The 18,317-nt window shown below is 46.2% G+C and overlaps 1 protein-coding gene across 1 annotated transcript in view; it reads right to left on the reverse strand.

The window, feature by feature from the left end:
- Positions 1–684: 684 nt before the first annotated feature.
- The window catches only part of MYT1 (myelin transcription factor 1), a 42,772-nt gene continuing 25,139 nt past the window's right edge, over positions 685–18,317 (reverse strand). Inside the window, exons 14-22 of the mRNA XM_066198998.1 lie at positions 17,276–17,338; positions 16,984–17,052; positions 12,875–12,937; positions 12,211–12,294; positions 7,196–7,417; positions 6,369–6,460; positions 5,401–5,504; positions 5,158–5,301; positions 685–3,561 (exon numbers count right to left, since the gene is read on the reverse strand). Of these exons, the coding sequence (XP_066055095.1) occupies positions 3,421–3,561; positions 5,158–5,301; positions 5,401–5,504; positions 6,369–6,460; positions 7,196–7,417; positions 12,211–12,294; positions 12,875–12,937; positions 16,984–17,052; positions 17,276–17,338 (982 nt within the window). The 3' untranslated portion in view covers positions 685–3,420. The remainder of the gene's footprint in view (positions 3,562–5,157; positions 5,302–5,400; positions 5,505–6,368; positions 6,461–7,195; positions 7,418–12,210; positions 12,295–12,874; positions 12,938–16,983; positions 17,053–17,275; positions 17,339–18,317) is intronic.

The raw sequence follows: 18,317 nt of genomic DNA on the forward strand, positions 1-18,317 counted from the left end.
AGCCCCCTTGTCGTGTCCCTCCACGCCCTTGCCCCACGTCCCTCCCTGAGAGAGAGTCGGATGTACGTAAGACACTGGAAGAGGCTCTCTTCTCTTCTCTTCTCTTCTCTTCTCTTCTCTTCTCTTCTCTTCTCTCTTCTCTCTTCTCTCTTCTCTCTTCTCTCTTCTCTCTTCTCTCTTCTCTCTTCTCTCTTCTCTCTTCTCTCTTCTCTCTTCTCTCTTCTCTCTTCTCTCTTCTCTCTTCTCTCTTCTCTCTTCTCTCTTCTCTCTTCTCTCTTCCCTCCCCCAGCTCTCTCAGCCTGTCTCCATAGCAGAGGTGCTCCTGCACTCCTGGGGATGGGGAGCACTGGGGTACAGGGGGAAAGGTCTGCCCAGAGGAATTCTGCTTCCAGCCTTCCTGGGATTTACAATTCCCATCACAGCACTAGTGGGGTTTTAAGCACCTGCTTGGCTGGATGGTGGGAGACCCTTTTCTCCAGAGCCTTCAGGGGTACCAAACCTAAATTCCCCTGAAACCCCCCAGCTTAGGAGGTAGGAAGAGCCAGGTGGGAGGTGCACAGTCTCTGGCTAGAACTTCAGGTCAGCAGGGACACACTCACCACCCCCAAGCCACAGTGCAGGACAAGGACACAGCCCAGTGGGACACATTGGCAGCAGCTTGAAGAAAGACCATAGGAACTAAAGTCACAAACAGAACTGGGTTTTATTATGAAATAACCCTGCCAGTACATAAGGAAGTTCTGTCTGCAAAATACATTTCCTGAGGAAAGTAGATCACAGTATTCATTTTCACAGAATAACATGTAGCCTGCTATAACTTTCAATGTGACTCTTTATTATTTAAATATTAACAGTATTCCTTCACATAAACAAGTACTCAGTCATCACATAACCAACACACAAACGACAAAATAAATATACAACAAGAGCACAGTTCATTTTTTCCCCGACTTAAATATTAAATAAATAATAAATACAGAATTTTCATTTCCTGTTGTCAGTGCCTGAAACAATATGAATGAAAAAGAAAAGTAAAACTGAAAAAGTCTCTCTTCCCCCCAGTGCCCCTGCCCCCACAAAAAAAACAAACCAAAAAATTATCAAAATGTCTCAGTTATAAAATATCTTTAAAAAATTCCCATCATTAAAAGAATAAATAACAAAATATATAAAAAATAACTTGGTTGCATCAAAATTACAAGTAGGAGTTGTAGAGGGGTTTTTTTCTTTTTTTTCTTTTTTTTTTTGAATATCATATTTTATGGTCAAAAGTTTTAATTTTTACCTTTTTTTTTTTTTTGCTTCTTTATTCTTCATTTCTATGGTGCAGTGTCCAGTTTAAAATAAGTATAAAATTAATAAATAAAAAAAGTTAAATAAATAGCAAAAAGTTAACATAAGGTGTTGTAAATATAAATTACATACATCTTGCCAAAATTAAATAATTTACAGGATAATTAAACTAACTACTTTTTTTTTCTTCTCTTTCTTCCAGTAAGTGCAATTTCTCTACTTTTAAATACTAACTGAATTGCAGTCACAATCAATTTGGACTCTATTTACATGTTAAGAACGTTGTGTTTTTAACACCTCAAATTTTATACTTTTTATTTTCCCTTTTTTTTTTTTTTTTTTTTTTTTTTTGTATTTTTGCACTTGGTATGGGTTCTAAAATAAGTGAACTCGTGGAGTTTGATCCTGCAAACACTTAAGTATGGGAGCAAGCCCACCCAGGCCAACTGCCCTATGGGACTTAACACAGGGAACAACTCCAATCAAGCCACTCATGGGCTTCCAGGCCAGATCCAGTGGCCACTGTAGTCACTGGGACTTTCCACTGACTTCTCCAAATCTGGAATTACACCCTGAATATCTGCAGGGTTAGGCTCGAAACGACACCACACTCTTGCCTTTTATTGGGGTCAACAAGATCCTCCCCAGCTCTGCCTGCCCCACAGCCGGGAGCAATGCAGGGTATGGGATGTGGGATGCCCCCAGGCCAGGGCCCCTCAGGGGGTTTTGCCCCACTGAAGTGTTTGGAGAAGGAAGCGAGCTCCGGGTGGGAGCCAAGGTGGGGAGCAGCCCCGTGGGGAGACAGCCGGCCCTGGCCATGGAGCAGTGCTGCAGGGCAACGCCCCAAAGACATTCACAGAGTTGTTCTCTAAGTGCACAGAGGGCTGCGTGTACCCAGATGCTTACAACTGCTTCTTTGGAAGAATTCCCAACACCTGAAACCATTCTTTATTTTCCTTTTTTCCCTTTTTTTTTTTTTTTTTTGTTGTTGTTGTTGTTGTTGCTGCAAAATGGCGCTCGAGCTGTGATTTCATACAAATCCTAGAACACCAAACCAAACCATCCTCATTGCCCTGTGGATACGTGTAAGAAATCAACTCCTGGTTCACAGTAAGCACTTTGCTGGCCATCAATTAACATCTCTCTTTTTGTTGGTTTTTTGCTTCTTTTTTGATTTGATTTGTTTTGTTTTGTTCATTGCAATCTCAACCGTTCTCTGGCATTGATGTATGATCTCTGGACTGGCAGTACTGCGCCACTGTAGGGATGATCACAATAATGAAAAGAACCAGAACCGTCATCAAACAGATTTCCAAAAAATCATATACACCGGACCATGACACATTAAAGAAATTCTTCTGTTTGAAATATCTGGATTGGCCTATTCATAATAGCTACTCTCATATTTAAGACAGACAAAGGAATACTGTAGTTGCAAACTCCAAAAGCTTCCCTGAGAACCTTTTTTCCATTGCGCTTTCCACTGGAGATCCAGAACTGCTCTTCAGATTTCTTTCAGAAAATAAAAATAAGCTACTTTATAATACTTCAGAGTTCCCATGCCCAGTGGATATCTGAACACTTCGGGGTTGGGAGGCCCAGCACAGGTTCAGATTTACAGGTAGCTTGCAGCTCCAGCACTTGTAGCGACATAGAATATAACTCATGTGTGAGTAGGTGATCTGGACATACGACCATAGACAACATGAGGGTTTAAGCCAGTCATACACTAGTCTTGGATCAGACAAGACTCTGTTCTTGTAACGTTTTAACCCTTGGATCAATTCTGCAAGAACAAGCAACTCATGGAAGATGCCTGCTCTTCACCTGCTACCAAGCCCCACAGCCTACTGGAGAATTTAACCTTCCATCCTGATCTACCTCATGGTCCAGGTAGAAAAAAAATCCCACTTTTCTCAAGAAGGTCCAAAGTTAAGTAAACGAGAACATTGAGTTTGATCAGTTCCATGTCTCAGAAATGGCCTCTTGGTTATATTTTGGTCCTTTTTTTTTTCTTTTTTTTTTTCTTTCATTCATTGAACAAGTTTTCTAACTTGTAAACCTGAATACTTGGAGGGGAAGTTCCATCTTACAGTCTGTTTGCTTGCTGCTCTCCATCCCACGGCACTACACCTGGATGCCCTTGACAGCTTGCTTGATGCTCTCCAGCAGGTCCTTGTTCTCCGGGTTCTGGTAGCACTCTTGGTTGGTGTACATGTCTGTCAGTGTGTTCACATAGGCATCAAAGTTCTGCTCACTAATTGGCTCCTGCAGATGGAAAAAAAAAAAAGCCAAATAAAAGCGTTAGTAGAAGAGCAGGAAGAGGATGAGAGACTTTGCAATAAATCATCTGTGTATTTTAGTGCCCAGAGAAGTTGTAGATTCCTGAAAATGCTCAAGGCCAGGCTTGGAGAAACCTCACTTAGTGGAAGGTGTCTTTACCCATGGCGGAGGGCTGGAACAGCATGAATTTTGAGGTCCCTTCTGACCCAAACTATTCCATGATTCTCTGTGTGTACAGACAGCTGGAGGTCTCCACATCAAAGCCTTTTTGTGTGCTGTGCTGCATCTACAGGAATCTCATCATTGCCCTAATCCTGCCAGATCTTAACCAGGTCCTTAATTTTATGCACTGGCCTTGTGGAGCTATTAACAGGATCAGGTTAAGCGTGTGCAGGCAGCCTGACAGGCTGGAGGCTGAGTTAAGGCATGGAAATGAAGGGCTGGAGGACAACAGGACTGCTGAAACATCACGGAGGGAACCAAAGGCAAAGTTGGGTCACCTTGGGCTCACAGCTGCCCAGCCCAGCTCTCTGCTGCAGTACAGCTTCTGCTTTTAAGGGGCATTGCAAGTATCTAACATGAGCTTAATGGGGGAAAAAAGAGAGGGAGGAGAAAGAAAAAGAATGGGAATAAAATGGGCATAAAAGTCTCATGGGCATCATTTAATTAGAGTTGCCTGAAACCTTGAAAAAATATTTGCTGAACAGTTTATTTGACCTTTATGTGTCAAACACTTTACAAAAAAGCTCTCAGCGAGTGGTTTTCTGCCAGTTAGGCAGCTGGGTGAATACTATCCAAAACTGCTCTGCTGGAGGATGGCTTCTCTCCAACCAGCCTGAATTTAAATACAAACCCCAATGAAAAGGATTCCAAAAAAAAAAAAAAAAAAGAAAAAAAAAGAAAAAAATAAATCAAAAGCTCATTCCTCTGATCATTGCAATGGTCTTTATGAGTTGCAAGAGGACAGCTTCCTCAACAACACCAGCCCCACCTCCACACACCTGGTTTTGACAACAGTAATTACATTCCTGGGAATAGAGAGAAGGTAATTAATAGCCTTTTGTGGTTTTACTATTTTAATGCAGTCTTTTCATTTCTCAGTAACTCTATGGTAACATGCTGTGGGCTGTTAGACCTTGTTAAATTAAACAAAATACACTCTCTTTAAGAATGCTATTCTTTAGCTGCCAGCTATTCAAAACGGAATTGAAACTACCTGCATTATAATAGGAGCTCTAAGATCTTTCTGACGTTGAAATCCAATCCCTCCTGATCTCTGCTTGTGCTGTCTTAGCCTAAAAGGCACTGGGTGCCCTTGATAAAGTTTCCTATTTTGTGATAGTGCTCCCAGATGTAATGAGACAGAACAATAGATACAAAGGGAGATCAGCAGAAAATGACAACAAAAGGGAGATATAATGCAAGCTTCAGAGATAAGGGAAAAGTACTGATCTTATAAAGGACACAGAGGTGTACGGAAAGAAATTCTCCCACTCTTTAATTGTGAAAAATCATGAATTGGGTTTGGCTCAGCTCCCTCAATGACACCAGCTTGGACTGAGCACTGTCAAAGTTTCTTACCATGTGTGGAAGGCGGATATTGGCAAGACTTTGGATGAGAGCCTGGCTCAACCCTGAGAGCTCCAGGAACAGGGCTTCATTTTGCTCCTCTATGATTTTGTTTTCCTCCTCAATGTTCTTCAGGTTCTTCTCCATGGTGGAGATCTGTGGAGCAAGGAGCACGGCAGGGTTACCAGCCCTCACCTGTGGCACCCACCAACACCCTGTGCCCCTGGGCTTGAGTGCATGGCCAAGGACACCAACCTGGGACTGGAGTTTCACCATGGCCGCTTCCATCTCCGAGTTGGACTCGTTCAGCTCACTGATCTCCTTGTTCAGCTGCTTGATCTCCTCATCATTCTCCAGAACTGCACGAGGGAAGGTCACAGGCAGTCAGCAAATGCTCTTGGGAAGAGCAAAAGTGTTGGGCTTTCTGCTGAGCACCGTCCTCACCTTGGCTTTTACAGCCTCGAAACAGGACACACCTCTCACCTGCCTTTTTTTTTTCTATTTTTTTTTAATAATTATTATTTTTATTATCACAGTTCACTGAGACCTGAACAGGTCAATATGTAAATGCAAAAGCAAAGGACAGCAGAGCAGTTGGAGTCCAACACATCCCCACACCAGGCAAGGTTGATTGTTTTGAACCATCAGGTCACTCTCTCCAATCCTGAGTTTGGAATGATGCCATTTAAAAAACTAATGCATGTCTTGATGAGAAATTACAAGGTCCATAAAATAAAGCAATATTTCTAGAGGAGTGCAGGTATTTATAGGTTCCAAACTATCAAGTTTAATGCTTGAACCTTGTCAAATACCACAGAAAACTCAGTAATAGCACTGGAAATGCAAAGTGCCATCGCTAACAAAATTCCAGGTCCAGAAATATCTCAGTATTAAAAGCCCTGAATAGGTGAAAATTGCTGAATGACTGCAAGGGATTTGTAAAAATGCCAGTGAATTTATATTAAAAAAAAATATCTGAATTTCAGCATTACTTCTTTTGCCTTCTTTATTGTTGCTGCCTTAAAATGTGTGACTCAAGGAGTGAGACTGGCACCATGCAACCACAAACACCCAGAGAACACAAGGAATGGGTCTTCAAAGTACACGATGTCCTTGGAATCTGTGCCCAGATTTCAGCTGAAAACTCCCCAGTCTAAAAAGAAAAAGATCTATGGGCTCAGTACGCTGACACACCCGCAAGGCAAAGGAGTGAAAAATCTTACCATCACTGGTCTTGAACTTTGTGTTGAGAATTTCATCCCCTGAGAGTTTTCCTTTCTTCCCAGCAAAAGTAGCTCTTGGACACCCTGACAAACTGAAAGACAAGTAAACATGGGTTTCATAAATTCTCAGTATTTATAGGTGCTTATGTTACCAACGTAAGAGCATGTGCCATTTGGTGAAATTCAAGCTGTGAGACAGTTCTTCTAAAAGCTTTTTATGGTACAGAGGAAATTGCTTTATGAATAATGCCACAAAACACCCCACTTATAGAGCGAGAGCAATTTTCTTTAAGCAAAGATTAAAAACACATTGCTTCCTAAAAGAGGAGGTGTGCCGGGTGAGGAGGGTGAGATGAGTCTGGTTGTCTTGGGCACCAAACTCCTATTTGTGGTGCTCAAATTCTGCTCCAGCAAATTAAGGTTACATTAGAGATTAGGAAGAAATTCTTCCCTGTGGGGGTGGTGAGGCCACAGCTGCCCAGAGAAACTGTGGCTGCCCCATTGCTGGAAGTGTCCAGTGCCAGGTTGGAGGAGACTTGAAGCAATCTGGGATAGTGGAAGGTGTCCCTGCCCATGGCAGGGGGGTGGAATGAGATGATCTTTAAGGTCCCTTCCAACCCAAACCATCCTGTGATTTTGTGAATATTAAAACAAACACATATTTCCTCTGTTCAGTAAACTTCAACCTGACTGAACTCAGCATCAAAAGCACCAGTTCCTGAGCCTCACATCAGGACCTGAACACTGCTCAAGCAGCATCTTGGGGCAGGTAGGCTCATCCACACCAAAATCACCACGCTCACACCACCTTGAACCCCGGGATTTACCTTCTGTGAGTGAGGAAGCTCCCATTGGCGTGGCCAGAACCGTCACAGCCTGGGGTGGGGCAGGTGGGGCCTTCGTTCTTCAAGGACTTCCAGGAAAAGGAGGAGCCGTTGAGGGATCCTTCCTTCTGCCTGCGGGCTGCCAGGGGGCAACCAGAGGCGCTCCGGTGTGACGCGTACTTGCCGCTGATGTGTCCCAGCCCCACGCAGCCCGGAACCGGACACCTGTGAGAGATGGCCCAGAGATCCCTCATCTGCCTCATGACTGTCATCAAGGACAGAGACTAAACTCCAAAGGACAGAGACTGAAACTTGCAAACCCCAACAAAGGAGTTCTGGCCTGGCTGAGGTGGGACGTCAGCCAAATGTTGACTGCAGGTGTGTTTGCTGGACCAAAAAACTGGCATGCATTCCCATGGGAACCCGTGCAGGAACAATGGTGGACTGGCTGTGCTTGCTGCTGGACTGGCCTGTCCTGTAGCCGTTCCCTCAACGGACCTCGTAGTGATCTCCCCACCTTTTGGCCAACTGCCTGTCACTTTGGGAAGACCATAAAGAGAATCCCTAGGTTAACCAAAACTGGAGATCTCCCCACGGAAGATGACGGATCTATTGGCGGACAGCCACAAGGACTTCATCTCATCTATTGGTAGCTATTCCCCTCTCTTTCTATCTTTCTATTCTTTGTTTCTCTCTCTTTCTCCTCTATCACATTACCATGCTGTAGGCACTCAATAAAGGTGCATTGTTTTGATTAAAACTGTAATTTTCTTGTGTCCTTTGCACTCTGAGATCAGTAAACGAACCGTCATGACCCCCATCCGTATTAGCGGATCGTGACAACACCTGCACACGGGGAAGCACCCAGAGTTACAGCACAGCAATCCAGAGGGAGGAACAGAGGGAAGGAATAAAAGCATGAGGGAATTATTGATGAGCAGGGATGAGGCTGGGAAAGGAGCATTTACATTTGGGTCTCGTCTGGAATTTGCAGGGGAGATAGTTGGTTGATGGAAACAGCAGATGGAAAATTAAGAGTTGTGACTGCTCCTTCGAAAGAGCCAAAGAGAGTCAAGGAGAATTCTGCCGGAGGGAAGTCTGTGGAGGTCACATCACAGGCTGCAAAAGTAGGTCCCAATGGTGTCAGAAACCAGGTACTGGGGGCCTCACTGGGGATGGATTGGGCAGGTTGGGCTGCCTGACATGGGATCCTGCTGTAGCCCAAGGCTGACACTCACACTGAACCATCGCACACATACTGCTGGCTCTGCCCTGTGTCACTGCTGATGAACCCAGGCTCATCTCTTATCACCCTACACCAGCACAGCCAACACGGTATAGGAGCACTGTCTGTGCCCTTGGGGACACAGCCTGAGCCAGGAGTCAGTCCCTGAGCCAGGAGCTGTTCAGGCTGTGCACAAAGAGCTGCAGCCCTCTTCCTGCCAGGACAGCATCCGAGGGGTTTCTGAGCCTGCACCCCATCAGACAGGACCAATCACTGGGCCATCACTCCCCCTGCAGCCACGGCATGGCCTCTCCTGCCTCCTCCTCCTCCTCCTGGCTCACACACTGCCTCTCTGGAGAGATCAACCCACGCTTTCGAGGGGATAAAATGGGAATTATCATCAAGGCAGGACATGAGCCCTGCACTTACCAGACCTCTGCCTCTTTATGGCCAGTTGAAACACCCAGGAGCTGTGAGGAGCCTTGTGGAAGCACCAACAGAACTTGTGCTACTGCCAAGCACATGAGTGGCTCTCTAAAAGGCATCTCTTTCCTCCCTCCTCACCTAATGGCATTCTCCCTAAATCCAGCCATCCTACAAACCCAGTGTATCTATCAGGGTTTCTGCTGTGGTTTGTCTTTGTTTTAAAAATGCTTTTCAATTATAAATACAGTTAGAAGTTTATTACTCAAGGGAGGTTGCTCAAAAATAGGGGAGGTGGAAGGAGGTAAGAAATGACAAAAATAACCCTCATGTCCTCAGTTTGGAAGCAATTAGGGACTTTGAGGCTCTCCAGCAAAAGCATTCGTGGAGCTGCTCCTGAAAATCGCAAGCTGCATTTCACCGCAGAAATTATTGCCCTGATTGTTTACATTCTACACAAAAGGGAGATGACAGCAAAAGGGGGGGGCCCTACACCCAGCCTTTTCCCAAGATAATTTGAAAAATGCTGATCTCGATTTTAATCAGCTGCAAATGCAGCACAATTCACTTATAATATCCCTGCCAGCAGGATCCTCAGTAAATTCATAACATCATTGCTTTTATATGATCACGAGCAAATTACTGAATCCTCAGGAGGAAAAGGAGAAGGGGGAGAGGGGGGGAAAAGCAAGAGAGAAAGAGACAAACCCCAGCATTTCATATGCAGCCGTTACAGCCCAACCATTACATATTTTACACCGTTAATTTAACTTTTATTACATTTTCATTGTTAAAAAGTAAACTAGAGCCTTATTGCACAAAACAGCTGTCTTGGACATATTTTAAAGTTGCTTTTTTTTTTTTTTTTTACATTATTATTATTTAATGGGAGCACCAGTAGTGTTTGATCAATTAGACACCTGTGGATGCTTCCTCTCTATGGGCTGGGCTGAAGGTTGAGGTGATCTGTTCAATCACGTCTGCAGCAAATTACTTGAAGGATGAACAGCACAAACAACAGGGGCTAAATGACTTTCTCCTCGGTGACGACGTGCAAAACTCAGCCGGGTTCCAAGAGGAGCTCGGTGCAGACAGAGGAAGGATTTAGAGCCAAAGCTGCTTAACATAAACCCACCCCAGGCACACCTTGCTGTGGGTGCTGGGACGAACACTTCCACAGGCTGGGGGAAGGCACCAGCTGGGATTGTTGGGCCACATTGTTTTGCACATCTCAGAGGAGCTTCTGCTCCCCCTGGCTGTATTGGAAGAGAGGGGTGTTGCTGTCTGGGCCATGGGATGATAGGGAATGCCTTCACCTCCTGCTGCTGCAGAGACCCTCCCAGCCCATCCCACATTTCCTGCACACATGCCCATGGTTCCACCAAGACCTGTCTGGGGGTGGATGGCACCAGCTTTCTAGGAGTCAGAAAGTCCAGCTCTGGTGGTGCTCCTACCCTGTTTGGAGCCTGGAACCTAGAGAATCTATGGATGCCCCACCCCTGGAAGTGTCCAAAGCCAGGCTGGATGGATCTTTGAGAAATGTGGTCTAGTGGAAGGTGTCCCACCCCATGGCAGAGAGTTGGAATGAGGTGAGATTTAAGTTCCCTTCCAACCCAAACAATTACGTGATTTCTTGCAACTTTATCTCCCCAGTGTTTGCATCTTTAGGGTGGACTAGGAGAAACCCAGCCCCTGGTGAGAATGCTGGTGGGGACCCTCACTCTGCCGTGGGTGTCCTGACAGCCCACCCCATGGTCCCCGTAACAAACCATCAACATAAAAACTCCTTTCCCCTTGCACTGGGAAGTGATTTCTGTGCAGAGAAAACACACTGGGGAAACTGCTTGGCACATTTCTGCCCTGTCCTGCCCTGAATGGGGAAAGTACAAATGAACAAAACCACAGCTTCCCCAGCCCCACAGGGCACGTGTCCCTGGGGAAACCACGGAGAGGGGTCACCTCCCAACTGGAGGCTCCAGCCATGGTGAGAGCAAAGGTACAACAGCCAGCAGTTGTACACCCCCAATTTGCTGCCTGCCCTTTCCTCCCCTGTGCCACTGGTTAATGGCACAGCATTGCAACACCACCAGCAATTCAGTGTATTTGAGCCAAAAGAGGCCTTTTTTCCTGCAGATTCTCGAATAGGTTGCTTAATTTTTAATAAACTCTGCTAACTCCTGCTAATTATCACATGGCTCATTTAACTAGGAGGCTTTCCTTCCTGTATACTGAGGAGGAAGAACAGAGCAGATGGCTCAAATATCATCTTTTTCTGAAAGGTCCTTCCCCCCCAGCAGGCACATCCCAGCTTCCCACGGCCCCCACAGGGTTCTTCCACCCCTGCTGGGTCCTGCTTTGGCTCAGCCTCTGCTCCAGGCCAAAACCTCGGCACATGGAGATATCCACCTCTGCTCCTCTGTGACAGCAAGACCTGCCCTGGGAGTAAAATGTTTTTAAAAAAGATCCATTTGGAGACAGTCTGCTGAGCCAAAGGGGTTTGGACAGAAATGCCAGTGCTCATGGGCAATGAGAAACTCTTGAAAGTTGTTGATAATTTTTTTCCATGTTTCTTTTTGCCCCCTTCCACCTGCACTTGCTGGGTGAGTGTACGGGCTTCAGAAAAGCTGGAGATGCTCTGAGGTACAAAAAAAAAAAAAAAAAAATCCTGGAGTGAGTGCTGCCTTTCATGTCCTGTAGCTGTGTAAGGAGATACAGATGCCAGACCCCACATGCTGAGCCTGTGATGCTCAGACTTGCAAAAAGTCAGGACAAATGGATTTCACAGCTCATGAAAACTACTGGGGTGGACTAAGAAATTTTAAATCTCTACTCCCCACAGGAATAACTCCCCTGGGATGTTTTGAAAACTTCAGCCTGAGGCAGCAGAGAGAGGGTTTTTTTCAGTTCACTTCAAATATTCTGCCCTGGCAAATACTCCACAAAGCACAGTTTATTCAGGGTTACCAGATCCTGACCCAACTCAGTGCTGGGTAGTTTCTACTTCTGCTGTGCTCCTGGCAGTTAAACCAGTCCATCAGCCCTTGCCTGCCCATTGCTTCCCAAAAACATGCAATGTTTGACTTGACTGTGGGGTTTTGCCCTCATTTACAACACCGGTGTCATTTCCCAGGAATTATATAAAGTACAGGTAGCAGAGAAATTGTTTGTGCTCTACCAACCTCCCTTTCACATCTGCAAGAAAACTACACCATTGCCTCCCCACCATCCCATTTTTGCAGCAAATATCAAAATTGCAACACCAAAACACAGCAAAGAGCTTTGGTAGAGGATGCTCAAAGCAGTGTGAGCGAGGGGGGATGTGGGGTGGGTGCTGTGACAAGCTCTGTTCAGGAGTTATTTCCAGACTTACTTCATCAGCTCTGGGTCTTCTTTATCATCCTTTGTCGGGGTGATCTTGATCCCACTTTTCTTGGCACGAGGGCAGCCTGACAGACTGTGGTTAAAAAGAGAAGAAAGGCCTGTCTCACTGGCAGAATCTCTGCATTTGCTATTCCCCCGCTTCAGTCATCTTTCCCTTGAATTTGGCACAGTGTTTTTGATCTCTCTCGCTTTGCAGCTTCACATCACGAGGAGAAGTCAGTAGGAAAAAAATAGCAAAAAATTGAGGGAGATGGACAGTAATTAATGGTGTCTAGATAAGAAGATATCTGCTAACAGCCTGCAATGTTTAATGGAATTGTTGAAACAGAAGGCTCAGATCTAAGCTATTAATGTTCTAAAGTGATAATAGAAGTCATAAATAGGTAGCCATATTAACAGGAACATTGCATCAGCTAAAATCTGACCCTTTGTCTTTTATTCTGTTGAAAGGAGCTTCTAATCAGATGCTGGAAACATCAGAAAAAAAAAAAAAGAAGTCAGATTAAAGAGATGAAAATAGGCTTCAGTTGTCAGTAACATTAATGTTTTATTCAGAACTTTACAACTCTGCCCACTGCAGGGGGAAAAAAAAAAAAAAAAAAAAAGCAACACAGAAAGAAGCTAGAGAGAAAATAATTTAAGGAAGATCTTACCTTCTATGCGATGCATAATTTCCTGTTATGTGACCAGAGCCATCACAACCAGGAGTAGGGCACCTGCGGAGGCAAGGGAGGCCTGGATTAGCCTGGGGATATGAGCAGGGGATCCACACTCTGACAGCTCTCCTCAAAGAGAAATCTGGGCACTGCCAACACAGGAGCAGGTTTATCCTTCCTGTCCCTTCACCCTCTGTAAGGACAGGATTTGACCTGTAACATCCATGGTACTGAAGTCAATGCAGCCCTGCACGATGTGACACTGGAGAGGAACATCTGTGCCATGTTGGGGGCTGCTCTCCCATGAGGCTGGGACCTGTGTCCCCACCCTCGTGAAGGGGACAGCTCAGGAGCTGAAAAAGAGCTAAAATACCCCTCCAGGACAGTGTTTGTCATCTTGAGGGAGGCAGGGATCATCCAGGGCCAGGAGGATGGACCCAAGCAGAGACAAGAAACCAGGAAAAGAGCTGACAGCTCTGGACAGCAGGGCCACCATGGCCATCACCAACAGAAGGTTTTGGCTCGGGTCTGGGTGACATAGAGAGCATAATCTCAGTGAGGGCAAACAGGCAGCCCATAGCAGGAGTGTCCGCAGAGTACAAAACTGGCCAGCATTCTGACGGAAAATGATGAAGAAACAGGAGGAAAAATGTTGGGTTATACCTGGGTCCCCTCCTTCCACAACACCATGGGCAGGGGACAGGGTGACAGCAGGGGGACAGCCTGTGAGGGGCTGAGGGTCACCGGGTCACCACACAGCAGCTTTTGGTGCAGTCTCTGCCCCTCAGCCCCCAGCAGCTGCGTTACCAAGTGCCCTTTGGAGGCGCATCCTGAGCTCCCAGGTGAGCATCCAGCGCTCTCCAGCAAAGGCTCGGGATCGCTCCTGCGATCGCCCAAACCTGCACAAAGGCTGGCGGGGGCTGCGAGCCCACCCAGCGGCACGGAGATAATGGCCCGAGTTAAGCACCACATCATTAAGGGCTCAGAGCCAGAGCGGTGAGGGGATGTAAAGTGCCGCAGCACAAAGATCTGTTCCCAGTGCTGTAGGTGACGCGGCGGACATAAAAGTTGTCATGGGGACAAGGAGGAGAGGCGAAGAGTGTGTGCAGAGGATGTGCACGCCAGCCTGCCAATTAGCCAGGGCTGTTTGAGTCAAGTGATTACGGCCGGGGGAGAGGGTGTGGGGAGGAAATCCGCCGTGCTGCCGCGGGGCCAGGGGGAGATGCTCAGCTGCTCCTTCTGAGCAGAGCGAGCAAAGCTCAGGGCACATCCACGAGCCTGCAGCGCGCCCCTTCCCCTCGGGAGAGGGGATTTGGGTGTCCCCACTTTCTCCATCCCTGTTTTTAAAGCCACCGGTGCCTGGTCTGGGTGACTGGCCGGTAGCTGCAGCAGGGCAGGGGTTGGTGTCCCCGGGACATGCCAGTGAAATGATGGGACACGTGGTGATGCACGGGCAGCCCCCGGGGTCAGGGCCCTTGGGAAAGGCCAGATACTTCCCCAAAGTTGGACAGGGCTCTGAGCAGCCTGATGTAGCTGAAGATGCCCCTGCTCAATGCAGGTTTGGCCTTTAAGGTCCCTTCCAACCCAAACTACTCTGTGATTCTGCGCTGGTGCTCTGCCCCCTGAGAGTCAGTTGAGCAATGGTTTCCACAGGTGACTTTAGCTTGGAAAATAGCCTTTTTTAAAGTCGTCTCTTTTTTGTTCAGAGAATATCAAAATTCTCCTCTTTGCAGTAGCTCCAAAGGAAACTTTGGCATTTGCAGATCACTGAATAATCTCTATTGGCAAAGAAAATTGGCACCTCACCTCGCGTAGGAGAGCAGGGGCGTGTCCTGGTCCTAGAGGGGTAACAGGGAGGCTCAGAGCCAGGAAAACAAGCGCACACAGGTCTGGTGCAGTAAGAGCAGGACACATCCAGCAGGACCTCAATGGGGGGTTCAAATTCTTCAACTCATTTAGAAATTACAGGGTTGGGAGATGACTGTGATATTTCCCAGGTCTACACTGTTACAGTAGAAAGCAAAACTATTTCTCCGTTGTTCTAGCTTCGGGGTGGGAGGATATTATGAAAACACTAACACCAAACTCTTTCTCCCTTTCAGGATTTTTAAAGAGGAGAGAGAAGTAATTTGATTTTTATTTTTAATTATCTGGAGACAAATCATACCAACAGAGACCTTTTATTGCATGTTCCAGCCTGGAGCTATTTTTTTAATATCAGGGATATTAACCCCTGAAATAAAATTTATAATAGAAACATTGGCATGGTCTTATCTGGAGTTCTGAAAAGCTATGACTGTGCAATCTATAACATCTCAAAATCCCTTCCTCCTTCCTCTGCTCCCATCCCCACCAGGATGTAGAAAAAAAAAAAAAAGTGGTATTTGAGGAAATGATATTAAGAAGCTTTTTTGAAGCCAGAAGTCTCCTTTTTTTTTACAGAGTATTTTGATAAAAAGCACTGACACTGGATGCCAGAGGGGAACACAGGATGCCACACAGCAAGGCTGGAAATGATTCTTGGTCTCAGGGATGAGCCCATTTGCTTTTGGTCTGGCCCTTACTGGGAATGGCCACTGCTCCTGAGAGCTTTTAATATCTTTAACACTAATTGTCTGATCACTTGGCTATTCCTTCAAACTGTTGGAGAAACACCAGTTCAGCAAAGCTCTTTGAAGAGGTCTTTTCAAAATGTGTATGGTCTATAGTGCTTGATTAAGTGTACTTAGCACTAATCACAGCAGCCCTTGCCATCCACCAGCAAATTCTATTAATATCAACTAATCCTGCCATTTTGTCCACCTCTGTGATAAGGAGCAGGTGGTTAACTCACACTTTTCCTGGCACCAGCCACCACACTGGTTGTGGGGCACAGAGAAGTCCAGGAGCCACCAGAGAGGGATTTGGGACCTTTCCAATGACCTTAGTGACCGCTGGGGCAGCCACTGACTCACCTATGGCTCCAGACACCCCTGATTGCACACAGGGCACAGCACTTTTGGGGTTTTTTTCATGGTGGCCCTGTGCAATGTGAAGCCCTTTGTGAGGCTTTACTCTCCATGGAGGCTCCTCAGTGGTAGTTATGAATAGTTCAGTGTCTAAATTATCAAAATAACTGGATTCAGCAAAGCTGGGAACTCAGAGGAGACTCAGCCTGCAAGGATAGGCTGGGCCCATGAAAGAGATGATGAAAAAACTTCACAATGGGTTTTACCCCAGAGATGCAGATTGGGTGGAAGGGGTTGGGGTCTCCCCGGTGTTCCCAACTAAATACAATTTCACCTTTCTTTAGGGAAGGCAACCTAAGAGAGCATTTGCGAAACTCACCTCTGAAAAATCAGCTCCTACTGAAAAGGAGGAGTTTGGAGAAGACAGCAGCAAAGCTAAATATGGGATTCAGAGGACGATACCTGAATGAAAATGTCAGAACCAGGTTCCTCCCTTCAGAAACAGCAATGGGAATGAGAAAGTTTGAATTTCTGTGAGCCCTTGACCACTGGCTCAGGATCTGGCCTCACCAAGCATTTGCTCACTCCCTCTTTCATTCCCTCACAAATCATGGAAATGAAGAGGAACCTCTCTCACTACATCCCAAACAGCCCCTAAAATGTAGCATAAAAATAGCACCCCAGGTTCTCCAAAAGAGTTGGCTCGTCTGTGTGCTGGCAGTGAGCTCCCAGCTGTGTCTCTACCCAAAAATAAATCCAGGCTTTGGATTATTTGAGATGGACAAAAATGTTGAATGAAAAGGGTTATGGCCCAAACCAGGCAACAAGAGCTTGGGAAAAGATGCCAAGTGAAAAAGAAAATAACATGTCTACAGTGCCCAGAGGAAACCTGCCAGGTGTCCAGGTTATTTCCAGTCATTGCCATCAGCCCCTTCCCCAAAATTATCCTTCTTCCATGCCATTGCCTCTTCAATGCAGCAGCTGGAAGCTGGACTCCACCAGAGCTCCTCGCAGGCAGGTTTTGATCAGCTCTTTGAAAGGAGAAGGGAGGGGATGGAAAAGCAAAAGCAGAGCAAGAGGTGTGGGGGCAGGAAGGGAGAGAAAAAAAAGTGTGGAAATAAAGAAAATAAAGGAGTTCCAAGTTGAGCACAAACATACTTGAGGTCAGCAGAGTGGGCAGCCATGAGGTTTCTGAGGCTCTTGTCAGCAAGAGGACAACCAGAAAGGCTGAAAGAGAAGAGATGGAATATCTGGATAAGCAAAAAAAAAAAAAAAAAAAAAAAAAAAGGAAAAAGGAAAAAGAAAAAGGGCTGGGGCATGGGGAGGGAGAGGGGCAACAGAAGGGGGGAGGAAACAGAACCAAACTATCCACATGGTCACAAATTATACCAAAAGAAAAAAAAATAAAGTTGTTTTTAAAGTTCAAACCATGGAAAAACTGTCGACCCACCTGCGGTGAGAGGCATAGTTCCCCGTGATGTGTCCACTGCCATCACAGCCTGGGGTTGGGCAACTGGGCAACAACAACAACAAAGAGCATAAGTGTGGGAAAGGAATGGATTCCCCCAAGCCCCACGGGTGGGCAGAGCCAGCAGGGCCCCCTTAGGGTCTGTCTCAGTCCAGCCCTGCTGCCAGACCCCTGACACCAGCCCCATCCATCAGATCTTGGTGTGTGTTTCTATCTTTGCATGGATATAAACCAGCTGCTTCCCTTTCACCTCCCCTTCCTCCCTTTTTACTTCTAAAAGATCATAAGGATCCTAAAACCACAATTTTTTTTAAAAAAGAGGAAAAAATTCTGGCAAAGGCAAAGAAAGTGTTTAAAACCCTTAGCTGATAGGAGGGCTTGGTGGCAGTGGGGGACTGACAGACCTGCTTGGTGGTACAGCCTGACAGACGTGGCCACCCCTGGCTGCTGCTGCCAGGTTGGATGATTCCTGCCATACTGAAGCTCTGGCTGCAGGAATCATCTTGATCAGATTTCAGATCTGAATAAGGTGCTTCAGATTTCAGCCTTCTGAAATGATTTTTTTTTTTCTTTCTCCCAGCCCTTACAGCTGCAAAGAAAAGCTTGCAAACACTGTTTGCAGCTGAAAGGGAATGACAGTAACCTCTAACTGTGCCTGGGGGTGATGGGAAGGTACAGGTGAGGGGCACCTGCCTGGCAGTGGCACACGAACTGCACCCAGACACAGAGCATCAGGCACAGCGGGCGAGTCTGCTCCTGAGTTAACTGCAGCTAATTCATTGCAGCCCTTGGGCCGGAGGGGAACAAGGATATTAAATGGAGAGGAAAGTCTCAGGACTGCCCACGACACTGTTTATTTATTCTAGGGCTGTTTCCATTTAGGAAATTTCTTTACCATCGCAATAAAATTAAAGCACAGGAGGACTTCGGGGCTCTACCGCAGAAATTGCTGTTCACATCACTGGTGGGATTTAAAAAAACCCTTTAGAGCTTTGTGTAGGGCAGCTGGTCTGAGCTTTGTTCA

This window comes from Chamaea fasciata, unplaced genomic scaffold (assembly GCF_029207755.1).
Source record: "Chamaea fasciata isolate MVZ Bird 193981 ecotype frontalis unplaced genomic scaffold, bChaFas1.0.hap1 SCAF_17, whole genome shotgun sequence".
Lineage (NCBI taxonomy): Eukaryota > Metazoa > Chordata > Aves > Passeriformes > Sylviidae > Chamaea > Chamaea fasciata.